The following is a 19,210-nucleotide window of genomic DNA, read 5'->3' as shown; positions in this document are numbered from 1 at the left end:
CTCTCTGAGCTGCTCAGCCAGTAAAGGAGTTGATGATGATCTGAGTTGGTACCTGCAGAAACCTGGACAGCCTCCCAAACTGTTATTTTATAAAATCAGCAGCCGTCAATCTGATACTCCCAGTCATTTCAGCAGCAGTGGATCAGAGCCTCAGTTCACTCTGACAATCAGTGGAGTTCAGGCTGAAGATGCTGGAGATTATTACTGTATGGGTGAATACATAGGCCTGTGCACACAGTGTTACAAAGCCGTGCAAAAACCTCCCACAGATCAGACATCTGGGTGGAAGGAGATGGATATGATGCACCACTGCTTACAGGAACAGTCTCACACACACACATGCAAACACACACACAGAGCTTTGACTTACAGGAATGGGAAATAAGCCTCTGTCATGTAATAAACATTCGCATTTAATTTAAAAACAAAACAAACAAAAAAGAAAAAAAACAAAACAATTTTTAGTTGATTTAAACCTCCCAAAATACTAGAAGGTGGTCAAGATGAGAGAGTGTAGATTTTGTCTTCTTTGTGCTTTTATGCAAACAGTTGTATTAATAAACAAGCAACAACTTTGTCCCAGATAAGGTGGTAAAGAAAAATCTTCAAGACTTATTTAACACGACTCACAGCAACAACTTAATGTTCTGTTTATTTTATTTAATGCATCAATTATTTCCTTTATTCTGCACAAAATTAACATATTGTTACCTATTAGAAGTAGAAATATGAAAAAATACATTGCTTCACATCCATTCTTACTAGAAATATGTATTTTCTAATCATTACTAAAAAGTGTATAAATAATTAAATCACAATAGATTCAGAATTTTCCTGACCTGAACAATAAGGTGCATCTGGGCACTTTAGCAAGAGCTAAAGAGGATCAGTATAGGAAATTTATAAATAAATCAAGCACATTTTACATAAAACTAAAAACAAAATGAGGGGAAGGTTAAGAGTTTTTCAGTAAATCATGTTTGACTTTTAGTCAAAACAAGACACACAAAAATCTGCAATGGATACAGTATCAATTTGGATACATTCCTTTTAATATAAATGGTTAAAAATTAAACCACTTTGCCTCAGTTCTGGTCACAAGATTTTTCACTTTGAGTGTGCTGAGAGCAGAGAAATGATTTCCATAGAGTGGAGGCTTTGCATGGTCAGCTGATCCTCCAGTGAACTGAGAAGGTTTATAGTCCTGTGAGTTCAACACTGCAGGACTCAGATCTGTCAGTCAAGCCAGCAGAAGCAACAAGCACCATGACCCTCATCACCATCCTCATCTGGACGCTGACCTGCTGCTGTTTTACAGGTTTATTCACTCAGCAACATTTCTAACATGATGTGCTGCCTTTTCTCTCCTTTCTTTCTGCTGACAAATGAAGGATTTGTTTTTGTCTGCAGGATGCAGCGCTCAGATCACTGTGACTCAACCTGCAGTGGAGACATTTACACCAGGATCCACTGTCACTATTAGGTGTAATTGTAACCCACTTGTTAACCTCCTTTGCAGTGGGGATGATTGTCTGCACTGGTATCAGCAGAAACCAGGACAACCTCCAAAGCTCCTGATACGTTCTGTCAGCACACTTCATTCAGGAACTCCAGCTCGGTTTAGTGGCAGTGGAAAAGACACTGATTTCACTTTGACCATCAGTGAAGTTCAGGCTGAAGATGCTGCAGTTTATTACTGTCAGAGTGAACATGAAGTAAATAGTGCCAACGTGTTCACACAGTGATTAGTAGCCGTACAAAAACCTCCCTCAGTCAGACTGCAGACACTCTGAGCTGTTAGAGCAGAAACTGAACAGACTCTGATACAGACCACTGAACACAGAGATGAAACCTCACCAAGGCCTGAAGCTCAACAGTAAATTTTTATAATTAACTACAATTAATATTATCTCTTTTATATGAATGGTTTCTTATAATCAAAAAAAGTCCATTATGAACATACATGTTTCTGTGTCCATTTGTTTCAGAAAACAAAACATAGTTCTTTTTTAGCTTTTTATTACCAACATAATTTTAATTTGGAAGGTAAATCAAATTAAACTTCTATAAATATTCCCTTAATGTTTGCTGCATAAAGTTTAAAAACTAAATGAGGTTGAATTTATCTGAACAGTTTAGTGGTTTCCTCTGAAGTTTCACCAGGAAAATGATTATTTTCTTGTAAATGTGATCTGGTAAAAGAAACAACTTCAGTTTTGATTCAAATGTTTCACGAAACACAAACAACCACTGACAACGTAAGGCAGGGTGTCCAAAGGGAGGTTCAGGGGCCTTTAGTGGACCATTGAATGTTTCCTAATTACCAAAAACATGTTCTTACATGTTGGGTACATCTTTTAATCTTTTAATAAACAAGGTTGGTGCAATTTTTTGATTTCTTACTGAACTGAACCACATTTATCCAGAGACTTTTCCTCAAAAGCAAAATATGTCACACCTAAATCTCAATTAAATCATCAAACTTGAATAAAGCTGCAAACCTTTTCAAAGAAACAGGAATCCAAACTTTTTCCTTTAGTTGAGAATGGACAGAATTTATTTTGTTTATGCAATGAGGCAAAACAAATTGTAAAACTTCACTTTTATTCTTTATAAGGCAAATGTGCTGAGATAACACATAAATAAATATTTAATTCTTGTATTTTGCATCTGACTCACCTTTCATCTCCTCACACACCAGGTGTCTGTTTGACTGTTTGCTGCTTTGAATGATTGCTTTGCTTCGCTGCTCCTGGATCAGTTTAAAGTGAAACTCAGAGAAGCTCCTCTGCAGTCTGACGGTCAAAGTTTTCTCAGCTATGATGTTACTGAGTCCTCTGTTGATCACGCTGCTGCTGCAGCTGCAAGGTGAGGAACGACGAGCTTCTGTTTTCATTTGTTCTCAGATGAAAGACGGTCAAATGTTTTCTACTTTTTCCATCCTGCAGGATCAGATGGTAATCCCTCTGTGACTCAGTCTCCATCAGTGAAGTCAGCGGCGTTGGGGGAGACGGTCTCTCTGAGCTGCTCAGCCAGTAAAGGAGTTGATAATGATCTGAGTTGGTACCTGCAGAAACCTGGACAGCCTCCCAAACCGTTATTTTATCAAATTAGCAGCCGTCAATCTGATACTCCCAGTCATTTCAGCAGCAGTGGATCAGAGCCTCAGTTCACTCTGACAATCAGTGGAGTTCAGGCTGAAGATGCTGGAGATTATTACTGTATGGGAGTGTATTTAGTAAATGGTGCCAACGTGTTCACACAGTGATTTATAGTTGTACAAAAACCTCCCTCAGTCAGACCACAGACTGTTCACTGTGCAGCAGCTGTGAGTTTCTGCTGCCGACTGGAAAAAGGATCTACAGTCCAGTGAAGTTCATGCTGTAATGTTAATGGAAGAAACTAACAACGTATTTATTTATTGAAAATAGAGATCAACATTTATGTGAGTTTTAAATAAACTCAGAGTATAAAATATGTCTCAATAACATCACTTATGTTCATCAGAAATTATTTTACAACTCATGAGACTAAAGTCTCAGAAAATGTTATATGTTCATTAAACACAGAAAATATATCAGGTTGCTGTAAAAACACAATTTACTGCAGCATGGAGTTTGAGGTGAACAAAATATTTATTAAACATCAGTAATCAAACTGATTGCCTATTGGTTTGATTAATTAAAGTGTCAGGATAAATTAATTTTCAAAATTATTATGATGGACATGTCTGATGTAATTTTCCTGAACTAATCCAAGGAGGATCACTGTGTGTCTTTATTCATTTAATGCAACACAGTTTACTCAGTGAGAAACATCTGACACTAAAACTAAAGTTTAACGCCATTTTTTGAAAGTATTTTTTGTTTAAATAATAGATGTTAATGAAATCTTTAATATTCAATGAACTGAAGATTTTTTAATGTGAGAAATTTTTTTCTGTTCTCACTTGAACAAAAATGAGCTGACATGATTATCACAGACACAGAGAATTATGATTTTTTCTGATAACATTTCTGATCTATAAGTTTTACAATAAATTCAGACATCAAATATTGCAAAGAGTGTTGAAAAGTAAAACTATCTCCTTTGATTTTATCACTTGTTGTTGAATTATCTTAATGACCATTATTTAAAGTGTCACTCTTGATTAAAATCAACTTTCTTCTTCTTGTCATGACAGTAATGAAACACTCTCCATTATAATGTATCAGAGCAAGCTTTATTGAAACACACAGCAAATGAATCCCACTCACATCCAGCTGCTGAGCTTCACACATTAGTCTAAGTTGTTGAACGTTTCTCAGCAGTTTAGTTCAGCGTCACACAAGCTTTAGTTTGTCTTCATCCAGGCTCCTATTGATGAGAGCAGCAGGTGTTTTTCCTGCTGCTCTCCCACTAAGAGCTCCTGCTCTGGGCCTCAGTCAGCCTCTCTGGCCCTCACACTGGCTCCTTCGGATGCTCTGGACCTGGCTCTGGCCCTGATGCTGCACCCTGCAGGAGTACAGCTCTCCTTTCGTCCACTTCTCCTGGCTCAGGCTTAAGGTGCTGCTGCTGCCGTAGCGTCCGCTCTTCTCCTCCTCTGAGCTGCTCAGGACCCCCTCTGTCACCGCCGTGCCGTCCACCTCCCAGCTCACCTGGGCTCCCTGAGGAGAGTAGCCGCTCAGCAGGCAGAGCAGCGTGGCCGAGCCCCCAGAGAGCTGCTCAGAGGAGGGGGGCAGCAGAGAGACTGAGGGTCTGACCGTGGGGCCGGCTGGAGGGGAGAGCAGAGACACACAAGGAGCAGATCAACGTCTGCTGGTCAGGACACACAGATATCATAGTGGATTATAATAACACTGAGGAGATGGATGATTTAGAGGCTGGGATTAATTAATCCATGTTTATTTCATTCTCAGGTTTTTATTTAACGTTACAATCTTCTGGAGCTTCCAGATAAAAACACATCAGAGCTGAAATGTTCTGACCTCGACTCGTCAGGACTTGGAATAAAAAGAGCAACATGACATGAGATATAAATGTGAATAAAACAACATTTTACTGTAAATATATTGGCTCTGTAAAGATTTGGTTCATGAAAACAAAATGGCTGAACACAGTTAAAGATTTTCCATCTGTCTGTTTCACTTCCTCTTTACTGCATCAAGTTAACCGACTGGAAACTTAAACTGCTGAAAATAAAGTTTATAATTTAACTTTATTTATTTAATTTTTATCACAAGCACTGCCAACAGATTTTAATGCATTAATTTTTTTAAATTTAAGGATATATTGGTGGTTTCAGAATTAGGAACCTTTGCAAAAGTCTGAATAGAACATATGACTACTTAATTAAATACAGAACTGATGTAATGTTTTGTTTAAATAATCACAGAATAAAATACATGAAAATTAATTAAATATAAACTGTTTGACATAACGGTAACATCTTGCATCTTATGACAAAATCACAACAAATAAGAAAGAATACATAAAATGCTCACAAAAATAATAATGTTTGATCATATTAAAGAATAATTAAAACTTATTATTATATAATTTATATCAAATTAAATGGTGATACTTACAGTGAATGATGAGTTTGGTTCCTCCACCAAAAGTGACCCACAGTGATACAAACTCATTGAGAGGCCGTACAAAAACCTCCTGCACTGTCAGTAGACATCTAGCTGCTGAAATTATGTTTATTAAAGTCATAAAAATCCCACTTTATAATTGATTTAATCTGCAAATCATTCAACATTAATTCAGCTTTAAATTGCTTCATAATTTAAGAGAATATTTTTGGTTTATCACTAATGAGAATCAAGAGTTACTTTCCATCTTGTGCAACATTGTTTAACAATTTAGCTTCTATTATGTTTAAATGCTAAAACTATTTTTCAATGTAACTTAATTAATAAAAAGATTTAAAAAATATCAGCTTACATTGATATATAATATATTTACCTGTGAGTTTTAGAAACAGAGTAAAATGATCCTAGGATGTCCAAGACAGATTTAATTTTAATCCAAGAACTGAAAATCCTTCATGTTGTTTCTGTTTGATTTTCTTCTATTCCAATAAGATGATCAGAGTTTTAAATCCAGTATCTATTAGTGTTGGTTCAGTGTCTCTGTTTGTCTGGTGCTGAGAGCAGAGAAATGATTTCCATAGAGTGGAGGCTTTGCATGGTCAGCTGATCCTCCAGTGAACTGAGAAGGTTTATAGTCCTGTGAGTTCAACACTGCAGGACTCAGATCTGTCAGTCAAGCCAGCAGAAGCAACAAGCACCATGACCCTCATCACCATCCTCATCTGGACGCTGACCTGCTGCTGTTTTACAGGTTCATTCACTCAGCAACATTTCTAACATGATGTGCTGCCTTTTCTCTCCTTTCTTTCTGCTGACAAAAGAAGGATTTGTTTTTGTCTGCAGGATGCAGAGCTCAGATCACTGTGACTCAACCTGCAGTGGAGACATTTACACCAGGATCCACTGTCACTATCAGCTGTACAACAAACCAGGATGTTTACAGTGACATGTTTTTGTCCTGGTATCAGCAGAAACCAGGACAGCCTCCAAAGCTCCTGATATATTTGGTGGATAATCTTGAGTCAGGAACTCCAGCTCGGTTTAGTGGCAGTGGAAGCAGCTCTGCCTTCACTTTGACCATCAGTGGAGTTCAGGCTGAAGATGCTGCAGTTTATTACTGTCAGAGTTACCATGAAGTAAATGGTGCCTCAGTGTTCACACAGTGATTAGTAGCTGTACAAAAACCTCCCTCAGTCAGACTGCAGACACTCTGAGCTGTTAGAGCAGAAACTGAACAGACTCTGATACAGACCACTGAACACAGAGACGACTGGAAACTCTAACAAATCTAAAAAAATCAAATGTAATAAAAAGATATAAAGACATAAATACACAATCATCTTGAATTTGACAAATAATTTTACTAGCACAGTAAATTAATCTGGAAATATTTTTAGATTTAAAGCCAGGTTTCTTTTAATTAAATATCATTTCTACACTAGAATGGCTGATCAATTAAAAGTCTATCGTCTTAGAATATAAGCACAAATGCTGTAATCTGGCTTAACCTTTTGCTTTTTGAAGTAAAGTGATGAGAATCAGAACATATGTTACTCCAACATTACTAAATAAATTTAACTAAAACATTCTGGATACATGTGCTAAATGTGGAGATAAAGGCTTGAGGATAAATTTGATTTACTGCTTTGGGAATGTCCTGAGATTCAGAATTTTTGGAAGGAGGTTTTGGATAAAATTTCACTTATCGTTGGTACTAACCTTAATCCCTGTCCTGGGTTATGTATCTCAAGAATTTTTCCCACTCAAACTCAAATAAGCAAGTTTGATCAAAAGTCCATAATTTACTGTTTGGTGCAGGTCAAACATAGTATAGCCAGGTCCTGGAAATCTGTAACCAGACCCCAGTTAAAAACCTGGATGTCTACATTATCACGCTCTCTTGCCTTGGAGAAACTCACCTTTATGATTAAGGGTAAATATTGTGTGTTCAAAAAAATATGGGGAAACTTTTTGCCATTCTTGGAAAATATAAAAACTCATAATGATGAATAACTGAATGTACTCTTGGTAAATTTAGCCACTTATTCTTAAAGTGGCTGCAAGTTTGTTATCTTCATGTTAATTCCAAATGTTCTCACTTGATCGAAAAAATGTACGAAACTGAACCACTGATGCCTGGATGCCCAGATCCAGGGAGGACGATGCCGTCACCTCATACCTTGTGGACTGTGATTAAATCTCTTGGACTAAATCTCAACATACATCCCTGAGATAACAAACTTAAAGTATTCTGTCTCACTGCTATCAGCTTATGTTTGTCACCTTGAAGGTTTAACTTGTTCATGCGTTTTCTTTTGGCTTTGCTTGGTGTTTTGTGCATTTGTGAGAAACTTGTCTGTGTGTCTCTTTTGAAATATAAAAGACAATAAACAGATTTTTGGAAAAAAGATGAGAATCTATTTCATTTAATGATTATTGATCAATGAAATGAATTTGATCAGCTGTCTAATGAACAAAATGGATCATATCCTACAGACGATGTGTACACAGTTTTCCTATACATTCAATGTCAACATTAATTATAAGAATAGTTTAAAAGCTGATTTAAAATGACTCTGCATATCGATCCTAAATAGTACAAACTCAAAACATAAATAATAAAGACAAAAGGACATTTTCTGAATCACAAACCCAAGTAGATCACAGTCACTTGGACAACCTTAACATACCAGAAAGAAACATAATGAGGATAATTGTAACATGAATGCAGGTTACAACACAAAAACCTTATTTTGCTCAATGTATGGATTTATTTTATGTCAAACAATTGCTGTTTTTGTGTATTTTATTTTATAACAACACATTTAGGGGACAATGTCGCCATCAGCTGTACAATAAATCCTGCAGCAACATAACAGCTATAAAAGGTGGGTTTTAAGCTAGATTTAAAGGATTTCTGATTCGATTGTTTTACAGTATTTTCAGAGAATTTTCTGGGTTTGTGGTTCACGAGGCTGAAAGCCGCTTTTGTTTGGTTCTGGGGAGACAGAGCAGATCAGAACCTGAAGACCCGAATGGACCAGAAAGTTGATACGGCACCAGATCTTTAATGGGTTGAGGTGCTAGACTGTTCAGAGATTTATGAACCAACAGTGTTTTAGATCTGTTATCTAAGCTATGATGGCCGATGAGAGGACTTTAGAAATGGGACGATGTGCTGCATCTCCCTGGTTTTAATTAAGACGCTGCTGCAGTAATCAATAAATACCTTATTTGATGTGAAGTTAAAATAAAAAGTGAATATTCTCACCAGATGAAGTGGTGGCTGAATCATCTGTGTGTTTTCTGTTTCATCACAGCAGGTGTGGATTTGCATGATCTCAATGCATCGCTGCTCCTCAAGCTTTAAGTTCTTCTGCTGCACAAAGTCCAAAGTGTGTTTGTGCTCCGACACTGAAAGCTGCATCAGGATGACGTCTCCAGTCGCTCTGATGGTTGTGTTGGGTTTTCTCACTCAGGGTCAGAATGACTTTTACATTTATCTATCAAGTTTTGTTTGAACTCATACTTAATATTGTTTTCCTTTAACATTGCTCATTTCTCTTTTCAGCATCATCTGCCAATAATTTTCTGACTCAGTCTGAACGATCAAAGTCAGTCAGTGTTGGAGCGACTGTGACCATCAGAGCCACAGGAAGTTCTAATATTGGTTCTGATCTCAGTTGGTACCTGCAGAAACCTGGACAGCCTCCTAAACTTCTTATATACGGAGCTTCAAGTTTGTTCTCAGGAACTGCATCTAGATTCAGAGGCAGCAGATCTGGTACTGATTACACTTTAACCATCAGTGGAGTTCAGGCTGAAGATGCTGGAGATTATTACTGTATGGGTGTTCACACTGGCGGCGTGTTCACACAGTGATTTATAGTCGTACAAAAACCTCCTTCAGTCTGACTGAAAGCTGCAGGTGCAGAGAAATGGTGAGAACTGGTTCAGTGAACACATCACAGAAGTTAGCAAGTAAAACCATCAAATATCAAAGGTTCAAATACACTAAATGATTATTTTATCAACACAGATGTAGAAATTAGTTTTATAAATATGGATTATCAATAAGTTTTCTGATGCTTTGCCTCACAAACACTAAAGAGTCTTTAGTTTTTACCTAAAGGATTTTACATGTGCAGGTTTCTAAAACGTTTTATAAACTTTAAAGAAATGAAAATGAGACGATGTTTGATCAAGAACATGAACGTTGAAACACAACAATAAATACAAAGACAGTGATTGACATAAATCTGCACTTTTATTGAAACAATCCATTTACTCCAAGTTACATGAGAGAACATAAGGAAGATGAATGAAAGGTGAAAAGTAATGTTTGTGAATAAAACACGACAACATGATGGTTTCCAGCCATGAAGCTGCAGCTCTACTCTGAGCAGCGGTCAGGCTCCAGGGTTTGAGTGACAGGACTCTGTCCACTCTGATTGGCCTCACAGCTCACTGAGCCCGCCTTCCTCCACTGGTCTGCAGGGAGGCTCAGGGTGCTGCTCCAGCTGTAGCGGCCGTCCCCCCCCAGCACCTCCAGGCTGCTAGACACCCCTGAGGACCTGCTGCTGCCCCCCACCTTCCAGCCCAGCGTCCAGGTGGAGGGGAAGCCCCCGCTGGCCAGACACACCAGTGTGACGCTGCTCTGCTGCTGCTGCTGCTCTTTGGAGGGGGGGAGGACGGTCAGGGTGGGCCGCAACACACCCACTGGAGGAGAGAGGGGGAGAAAAGACGCAGCAGTGAGAACCCAGGCTACTGAAGACACCTTCACTCTTCATCATTACTCAGCACATCTTCATCACAGGAGACTCTGAATAACGAATCGCTGACATGATTTTCTGATGGTTGAACTGAGAGACCAAACATTCAAGTGGAAACAGTTCAAACGTCGACATCTGTTTCTTTCACTTCCTTTAAACTACATGGAAAACAAATGAACCGTGAACACAAAGCTGCTCTGAGTTCACTCACTAAATATTAGTTCAGTTTGACAGGAATTCAGGTTGAAAGTTTAAAAATGAAGAAATAATCACAAACATGTTTAATTAACAGGAACAAATGACCCAGAAAAGACAAAAAACTGTGAAAAGAAGGAAAATGTTAGTTTTAATGTCAGAAAAATTCAAACTTAAATTATCTAAAACATTGATAAAATGACTTTGAACTGAACATTTTATTGTTTCTCAAGATCAGTTTTACTGGTTGTTTGTTTTAGACTTTTCACATTTGTGGAGCGACACAAACTTCTGTGAAGCTCAGTCATAAACTTTTACATTTTTAAATCAAATAAAATGAACAAACTTTGCTGGAAATTGAATTAGCAAAGTAAAAAAAAAATTATACTTTTAATTTTGTTACAAAGAAAAACTTTCTGGTACTTACAGTCAACGACGAGTTTGGTTCCTCCACCAAAAGTGAACCACAGTGATACAAACTCATTGAGAGGCCGTACAAAAACCTCCTGCACTGTCAGTAGACATCTAGCTGCTGAAATTATGTTTATTAAAGTCATAAAAATCCCACTTTATAATTTATTTAATCAGCAAATCATTCAACATTAATTCAGCTTTAAATTGCTTCATAATTTAAGAGAATATTTTTGGTTTATCACTAATGAGAATCAAGAGTTACTTTCCATCTTGTGCAACATTGTTTAACAATTCAGCTTCTATTATGTTTAAAAGCTAAAACTATTTTTCAATGTAACTAAATTATTAAAAAGATTTTTAAAATATCAGCTTACATTGATATATAATATATTTACCTGTGAGTTTTAGAAACAGAGTAAAATGATCCTAGGATGTCCAAGACAGATTTAATTTTAATCCAAGAACTGAAAATCCTTCATGTTGTTTCTGTTTGATTTTCTTCTATTCCAATAAGATGATCAGAGTTTTAAATCCAGTATCTATTAGTGTTGGTTCAGTGTCTCTGTTTGTCTGGTGCTGAGAGCAGAGAAATGATTTCCATAGAGTGGAGGCTTTGCATGGTCAGCTGATCCTCCAGTGAACTGAGAAGGTTTATAGTCCTGTGAGTTCAACACTGCAGGACTCAGATCTGTCAGTCAAGCCAGCAGAAGCAACAAGCACCATGACCCTCATCACCATCCTCATCTGGACGCTGACCTGCTGCTGTTTTACAGGTTCATTCACTCAGCAACATTTCTAACATGATGTGCTGCCTTTTCTCTCCTTTCTTTCTGCTGACAAATGAAGGATTTGTTTTTGTCTGCAGGATGCAGCGCTCAGATCACTGTGACTCAACCTGCAGTGGAGACATTTACACCAGGATCCACTGTCACTATCAGATGTACAACAAATCAGGATGTTTACAGTGACATGTTTTTGTCCTGGTATCAGCAGAAACCAGAACAGTCTCCAAAGCTCCTGATATATTTGGTGGATAATCTTGAGTCAGGAACTCCAGCTCGGTTTAGTGGCAGTGGAAGCAGCTCTGCCTTCACTTTGACCATCAGTGGAGTTCAGGCTGAAGATGCTGCAGTTTATTACTGTCAGAGTTACCATGAAATAGATGATGCCTCAGTGTTCACACAGTGATTAGTAGCCTTACAAAAACCTCCCTCAGTCAGACTGCAGACACTCTGAGCTGTTAGAGCAGAAACTGAACAGACTCTGATACAGACCACTGAACACAGAGACGAAACCTCACCATCTGTTTCTCAGTTTAATATTTCTTCTATTTATGCTTTTTCCACAGACTAAAAGCTCAATGAATCACAGTAAAGTAACAACCTTTCATGCCATTTTTACTCCAAGTCTTCAGACTCTGATACAGACCACTGAACCTCATTATTTTAGATTAATATTATTATGATTATTTTATAGCTTTAATCAGTCAGATCATTTATCAAGCATCTATTAGAACAATATAGGAACAAGTTTAACCATTATAGTATTTCTCTAAGGCTCTATCAGTTCTTTAGGTCAGCAAACATATAGTAAGCCATTAGTTTGTCTCCTTGGCATTCATCCATTATCATACACGCTTCTCCGTATTTTTGTTGCAGGAGGTGCTGGTTCCTTTCTCCAGCGGTCAACGAGGGAGAGGCGGGTTACACCCAGGACAGGTCGTCAGTCCACCGCAGGGCAACACAGAGACAGACAGGACAACAAACAACCATGCACACACACACACACACACACACACACACACACCTAGTGAGAATTTAGGTGTGACCTACCAGTCTTTTTTTTTTCGGACTGTGGGAGAGAACCCACGCATCCACAGGGAGAACATGCAAACTCCATGCATTCAAGACCCCGGGCTGGGAATCGAACCCAGGCCCTTCCTTCTGCAACCCAACAGTGCTACAAACTGCGCACTGTGCAGCCCGCTGTTCTTATTATTGTTCACTCAATCCTCTAGAGGGCGCTCTTGATTAAACATTGGAGTCAATAGTAACATGTTCAGGGAAATTATAGCAGTGCAAAAAAAAAAAAAAGAGAGAGAGAGAGAAAATCATTTCCATTTTTCATGTGAACGTGAAAAAAACGGAAGCATCACCTGTCAGAGAGCTGACTTTACCTCTTTTATTAACTCCGAAAAACTAATGCCAAGCTGATGGGCTGGGTCTAAATCAACCCAGACGGGCTTTTCCGCATTTCAGGGGAAGCATTTTTTTAAAAATTAGTTACAGGAAAGGACGTTTGCACCGACTGACAGCACCATCAAAGTGTCCACTCCTTCTCAATAATCAGGTGTGTTTTCTGCACAGGAGCGATATGCTGTAGTTTTCTTCCTGCCATCCTCACATCGGCAGGAAGCCGATCTTAATCTCTTTTTAACCATAGAGATTAAAAATGTGTGATTGGAGAGGAAACCCGCTAAAAACAATACTCCAGCTAATGTGTCAACTTCTTTGGGTAAGATTTTCTCTTTTCAGTCTGTCTATTTAAAAGCATTACCTACCACTGCCTTTATACTTTTAGCTATATTTACACTAATTTCCTTTTCTCCCCCGATTTGTTCCTATAGTGAAACTAAACACGAAGCTTCCGAAAATAAAAGGGCCTCACTTCTTGGTTATTTATACTCGCGTAATGTACTCACAGCTTTCTCGTCTGACTCTTTTATCATGTGACGCATCATGTGAGCGCAACGTAGGGTGAACTGTTTCTACAGTTTCTATACACAGATTCAGTTCATGTGGAAAGGATACATATGATACTCAAATTGAATCTGCCAATCATATGAACATAAAAGTAATGATGTTATAACCACAAACTTACACGCTTTCTATTGGGATTTTATGTGATAAAGCAGCAAAAAGTAGTGCGGAAATGAAGTGGGAGAACACAGATTACCTGTTGGTATAAAGGAGACATGATATTTTATTTTCCTCATTGTCTCACATGAAATCAGACTAACACCACTTGGGCAAAATTGCCACGTAGAAAATATTTCCTTTTACTAATTTAAACATCGTAACATTCCTAAAACAACGACCTAAGTCATATTTGCTATATGTGTTATTTATTTATGTATGTATTTATTTTTGCCAATATCACTTTTTATTAAAGAAAATAATATAGTTAACCCTAATGGACAAAGACAATCAGGCAAAAACATTATTATATTTCAGAAAGTCTAGGTAAATATCTGGTTTCAATTGTGCATGTTAAAATAATTCAGCGAATAAAAATCTGGAAAAAGAAAAAAAAAGCAGAGAGCTATTTGTATTTAGTCCTCCTGAAATAATACTGGAGCCACCTCTCCTGTCAGTTGCAGTAGCACATCTTTCCCGGTGAACCATTAGACATCCAGACTGACGTCTCAGCTCATGAGTCACGCTGGCTTGAGGCATTCTGTTGAATTTGTATTTCAAAATCCAAAACTGAGATTTGGAGAATGCCCCACCAATCCTCTCAACAGATTCTCCCATCTGAGCTTTTAGCATTTTGATCACCTGTTTAGATTTGCTTCTGAATCATTCAAACTGAAACATTGACCAACATTTTGAAGTGCAACGATGGCACTTGACAAAATGTAAGGTTTACTGGTTTACTGTATGGTGTCTTTTATGACTTTGCATTATTCAGTTTTTATGATGCAAAGCACTTTGAACTGCTTTGTTGCTGAAATGTGCTATACAAATAAACTTGACTGATTTGATTGCTTCTCTTAATGTTCTCCTTGCCTGTCCTGTCAGTTTACGTGAGCAGCTATTTAAAACCTAACTCTGCCATACATGATGGCATTTGTTCACTCATGTTGCTGTGAAAAATCTGGGAAGCCTTCAAAGACAGATGTATTTATACTAAGATTGCCATGATATGTCTGATGGTGGACGCATATGCAGAGAGGCCGAGGTGGCAAGTAGATTTTGTATCTTAATGAGGAAATGATGAAAAACTTACAACAACAAAAAACAAAGGGAGCCAGAGCAGAACAAAAAACATAAATCCAAGGAAAAAGCCAACAGGGAAGAGATGGGTAAAATAAGAGGGTATCACAGGATGAACCAGCAAAGAGTGAGATGAGAAGAAGTATTTAAGTACTGGGAGAGTGAATGTGGAACAATGGACCTGGGCTGATTGGCTAAATGACTGCAGGTGTGAGGAGAGAGCAGAACGCAGACTGAGGAGAGCGAGAGGGAAAGTGACACAGCGGGTGAGGGACAGTATAGAAAATAAATTTAACACTGAAGACTGAGTAGATATAGGGAACATAGTTAAACTAAACCACAAGAAATAACTAGACACTAGAAATAAACAAACTAGAATCACAAAGTACTGAAATGAAGTAAAACAGAAACAAGGCTGGTCTAATCACAGGAAGAGTCTAAGGAAGATAAACCTCAGAACAACTCAGGATCCTAAGAAAGATAAATAACAATTTGGTTAAATTACTAATTCCAATAATTTCTGCTTGAAGTTTTCAGAGTAATGGCTGGATAAAATCTCACACCTCACTTTATCAGATTTTTTGTTTTGGTAAGAGATTTTGAAGACATTTCTTTTATTCAATTTGATAACAAAGCACCACTCTGTCTATGGATCCTAATCAGATTTATAATAAGTTCATGATCATAACATGATAAAAATATTAAAAGGTTAACAATTAACCATTTAACATTATGTTTGTGAATGTTGGAGAAAGATTACTTTTACTGGATAAAACAATCCAAAGTGCTTTACAGGAAATAAAAGAGAAAACTTGAAATTACAAATCTTTAAGCATCATAAAGCATAGGATCAAAAGAAACAAATGTTGAAATGCAAATTTCAGTGACTGTCTTATTTTCCATGAATAAAAGAAATTTCTATGGGACTATACAGACATCAACATTCCTCTCAATCTACAGCATGAAAACTGTTCCTGGGTGTGAAACTCCAGTCCTCAAAGGCCGCTGTCCTGCAACTTGTAGATGTGGCTCTGCTGCACCACCTGAATAGAATAATTAGATCAATAGCAAGGCTCTGGAGGACTGATCTACTCAAGGACGAGGTAATTAAACCATTTCATGCCAGCGTTTTGTACCTGAGGCACATCTAAAAACTGCAGGACAGCGGCCCTCGAGGACTGGAGTTTGACACCTGTGGTTTATAGCGTGTAAAGATATTCCCCAAAATGTTAATTATAATACAACATTCATCTTTTATTTTTCCTTTGCAAGGTTGTGGGGATGGTTATGGCCATGAGCGGCGTCTCCCTCCTGATGAAGTACAGACACTACAGCTTGTTTTTTTCTCAGACTTACATCCTCCTCCCGGTAGTCTTCACGACCTGCAGCGCTGCGTTCTTGCTCTTCACCGGTTTCCTCGGTACGTGGCTGAGCCTCAGAGACTCCCGCTGTCTGCAAGGATTGGTGAGGTTTATCCCCGCCACAGTGGGTAAATGCATGTATAATGGGAGTTTTGTCTGCGTTGTACTGAAACATTTTCTTCTCCAGTTTGTGTATCTGCTGGTTGTGATCTTTTGCTTGGGAAGCACGGCCTCTGCTCTGGCCTACGTCCACTCCAGAAAGGTGCTCCACCTGCACAAATGTTCGTCCTTTTTGAGTTGTCTTGACCTGAAGGTGCGAGCTCAATTTTTCTCTTGCATTTTTTCTCTTGCTTACTTTCTTGTTTAGTTGGATTCCGACACAGCGTCTCTCAGCGAGGTGTTTCAGAAATACACAGGCAGCAGTCGGGACAGAAACTCTCGGATTGTTGACGTTACTCAAGAGGAGGTGAGGCTCTTAAGTTGTCAGAATAAAGACGTAAAATCCATTGTCCTTCCTTAACGTTGGGTTAAGATTTTAAATGATTTTCTGTTCAGAAATATACTGTCCCCATTTCAGACATACTGCAAAGGGCGCAATCATGATCAAAACCTTTACTGAAATGTTTTAACCAACTTAATGAACTGATCTGCACCAGCTCCATTGTTGCGGGGTCAGAAACTACACTGACTGGCTGGACAGCTCTTGGTTCAATAAAACCGCTGGAGATGCGGTTCCTCACAGCTGCTGCAACTCTACGTTCCTCTCATGTAAAGGCAGTGTGTACCAGCCATGGCAGCTTTACCATCAGGTAGATAAAACTGCATCAATCATGCAGGCCATAAAGGCCACTTCTCACTTGTATTTCTGTAACTTTCCTACTGAATGCGTCTTTTTCTTTTTCCAGGGCTGTCAGGTGAAGGTGGAGATGGCTTTTCAGTTCATCCTAAGGTTTATCATGTGGGCGTGCCTCCTGGGGTTTCTGACTGAGGTCTGTACAAAGCATTTAATAACAGTCTTTAAGCCTTTATCAGTGTGTATTTAATTTGACATACAGTATATACGTAGTTAAAAATAAGACTCTGACAATCTGTAAATGAGTCTCTTACATCACCGTGGATGAGTTGGGGCACGTTGTTCTTTGCAGGATGATTTTAATTCAGTCATGACAGAAGGATTTTTAAGCATGAATATCTTGTTTACGGTCAGATCACAGGCTCTCAAAATCTCAGACAGATATGAGGTTTTGGCTCTCAAAAACCTTCAGTTTTTGTCTTTGTTGCTTTTTTAAAATCTATTTAGAAGTAGACTTGGTGATGCTTCAGCAGTTTCAGATTTAAGAAGGTCAAAGACTTTGTTTCTCACCTATTCTCAGATGTCTTCTATTGAGGCTTGATGTAATATTTTGAGAATATTGTTTCTGCCTACTTCATGTTGTCAGCCAGGTTCTAAGAAAGGGGTTTGTTTGTTTTTATGTCAGGCATTATTATGAAGCCTGGGTGTGGCTTGATCCAAAAATTCATGATTTAACAAGCAAAGCAATTATATGTTCACATATAGGGCAATTTTGGTTTGAATAGCTTTTTCCCCCCTAATTAAAGAAATCATTGTTCAAAATTTAGTTTTTTGTTTAATCTGTCTATCTTTGAATTTAAAATTGTTGGAGCTCAAACATTCACATGTGTCTAGAAACAAAGAGAAAAGAAATCTGTAAGGGGGAAAATACTTTTTCACATGTGCATTAGCTCTGACCGTGAAGTTTTTTTTTATTATCTAACTGCATCTCAAATGACAAAAGAGTTTCCACAAGATGATGTCAGTTTATTACCTTTACAGAATCAGAAGGTGAAAGAACAGTTGTATCTTTGGTTATAAACTCCAGTGCGTAATGGAGCCGTACATGCCCTCTGACATTTACAACACCTTCTGACACATCTAAGTTTGTGTCATATTTAGGATAATGGTAACTTTTGCACTCATCATAAACTTTCAGAATTTATATGATGTTTTTTTTCCCCCAAAGTGGAATTATTATACAACAGCAAACTTTGGTGATTTAAAAAAACCCCAAACAAAAAGTACGAGACATGCAGGATTGCAAAAAGAACACCCGAAGTATTTCATTTTCTCTTTCGGGAACAACCCTGAAGCATAGTGCAATTTACCCCTTATTTCATTATAGTTTTTATTTTTTTGTAATGATTTATATTTAGGCAGATAACTAAACCTTGCTTTCCCTTTTCTATTATGCAGGTGGTTTTGCTTTACACGGCAGCACAGATGATAACGACGGAAGAACGTTTTAACTATCGAGCACTGAGTAACACCTAGACAAATATGAAATAGCTTTTTAATTCAAAAATACTTGCTACTTTTCTAAAGGGAAATTAAACTGCCAAACAATAGTGGCCCCACCACTGTTTCAGGAATTAAATATTATTGCAATCAAAATCACATGGATCATTTACATCAAAAAGATGATTTATCTTGCTCTGGATCTATTGTTTGGTTCTGGGTAAATGTATTTGTATGTTTTTTTTAAGTGCCTAATGCTGATATTTGACTCGTGAATAAACACAACTGAATAAACCTAAGTAGCTTTTGCTGCACTTTGTGCTCTGAATATACATCTCTTGTTGTTTATAGATATTGTCTGCTTTTGCACAATGCACACCGTCATCCATCCACCATAAGAGCAATAGGATGCATTTTATTCATTTATTTATTTAAAGTTGAACCCTTTTAAAAACTGAAAATTAAGTTGTACTTCATACCCAACGTTTTATAAAAGAAAACGGGGCTTGTTAATAATTTTATATTTCAAAGCATTATCACTGTCTCCAGTAGATGTAAATATATTCGCAATGTTTTTTTTTCTAACTTGCAATGAACACATAAA

General features: G+C 37.8%; 1 protein-coding gene and 3 gene segments (V, D, J or C); 2 read left to right on the top strand and 2 right to left on the bottom strand.

Annotated features, from left to right (window-relative positions):
* Window positions 1-1,129: 1,129 nt before the first annotated feature.
* LOC111612163 overlaps window positions 1,130-19,210 on the top strand; it is a 45,082-nt gene continuing 27,001 nt past the window's right edge. The window contains 2 exon segments of the V gene segment in view: window positions 11,647-11,730; window positions 11,823-12,132. Of these exon segments, the coding sequence occupies window positions 11,679-11,730; window positions 11,823-12,132 (362 nt within the window).
* LOC111605757 lies at window positions 4,201-6,384 on the bottom strand. The segment is given in 2 exon segments: window positions 4,201-4,753; window positions 5,568-5,911. Coding segments are annotated over 2 exon segments (459 nt in total).
* Window positions 9,825-19,210, bottom strand: part of LOC111612164 — a 49,211-nt gene continuing 39,825 nt past the window's right edge. The window contains 2 exon segments of the V gene segment in view: window positions 9,825-10,295; window positions 10,971-11,008. Of these exon segments, the coding sequence occupies window positions 9,970-10,295; window positions 10,971-11,008 (364 nt within the window).
* Window positions 13,066-18,905, top strand: LOC102222394 (tetraspanin-3-like). The gene is made up of 7 exons (XM_005809343.3): window positions 13,066-13,471; window positions 16,225-16,416; window positions 16,501-16,575; window positions 16,681-16,779; window positions 16,970-17,122; window positions 17,219-17,302; window positions 18,565-18,905. Exons 1-7 carry the CDS (start codon window positions 13,409-13,411, stop codon window positions 18,640-18,642), a joined length of 744 nt encoding a protein of 247 aa, XP_005809400.1. The 5' UTR covers window positions 13,066-13,408; the 3' UTR covers window positions 18,643-18,905.

This window comes from Xiphophorus maculatus, chromosome 19 (genome assembly GCF_002775205.1).
Source record: "Xiphophorus maculatus strain JP 163 A chromosome 19, X_maculatus-5.0-male, whole genome shotgun sequence".
In the NCBI taxonomy this organism is placed as follows: Eukaryota; Metazoa; Chordata; class Actinopteri; order Cyprinodontiformes; family Poeciliidae; genus Xiphophorus; species Xiphophorus maculatus.
This window is presented reverse-complemented; position numbering and strand designations above follow the sequence as displayed.

Excerpts from the sequence above, each read along its gene's own strand:
- LOC102222394 (XM_005809343.3), top strand. The coding sequence starts at position 13,409 with ATGTGTGATTGGAGAGGAAACCCGCTAAAAACAATACTCCAGCTAATG. Across the intron at positions 16,417-16,500 it reads CCCGCTGTCTGCAAGGATTG|TTTGTGTATCTGCTGGTTGT; the intron begins GTGAGGTTTATC and ends TTTCTTCTCCAG. Across the intron at positions 16,576-16,680 it reads CCTACGTCCACTCCAGAAAG|TTGGATTCCGACACAGCGTC; the intron begins GTGCTCCACCTG and ends TTTCTTGTTTAG.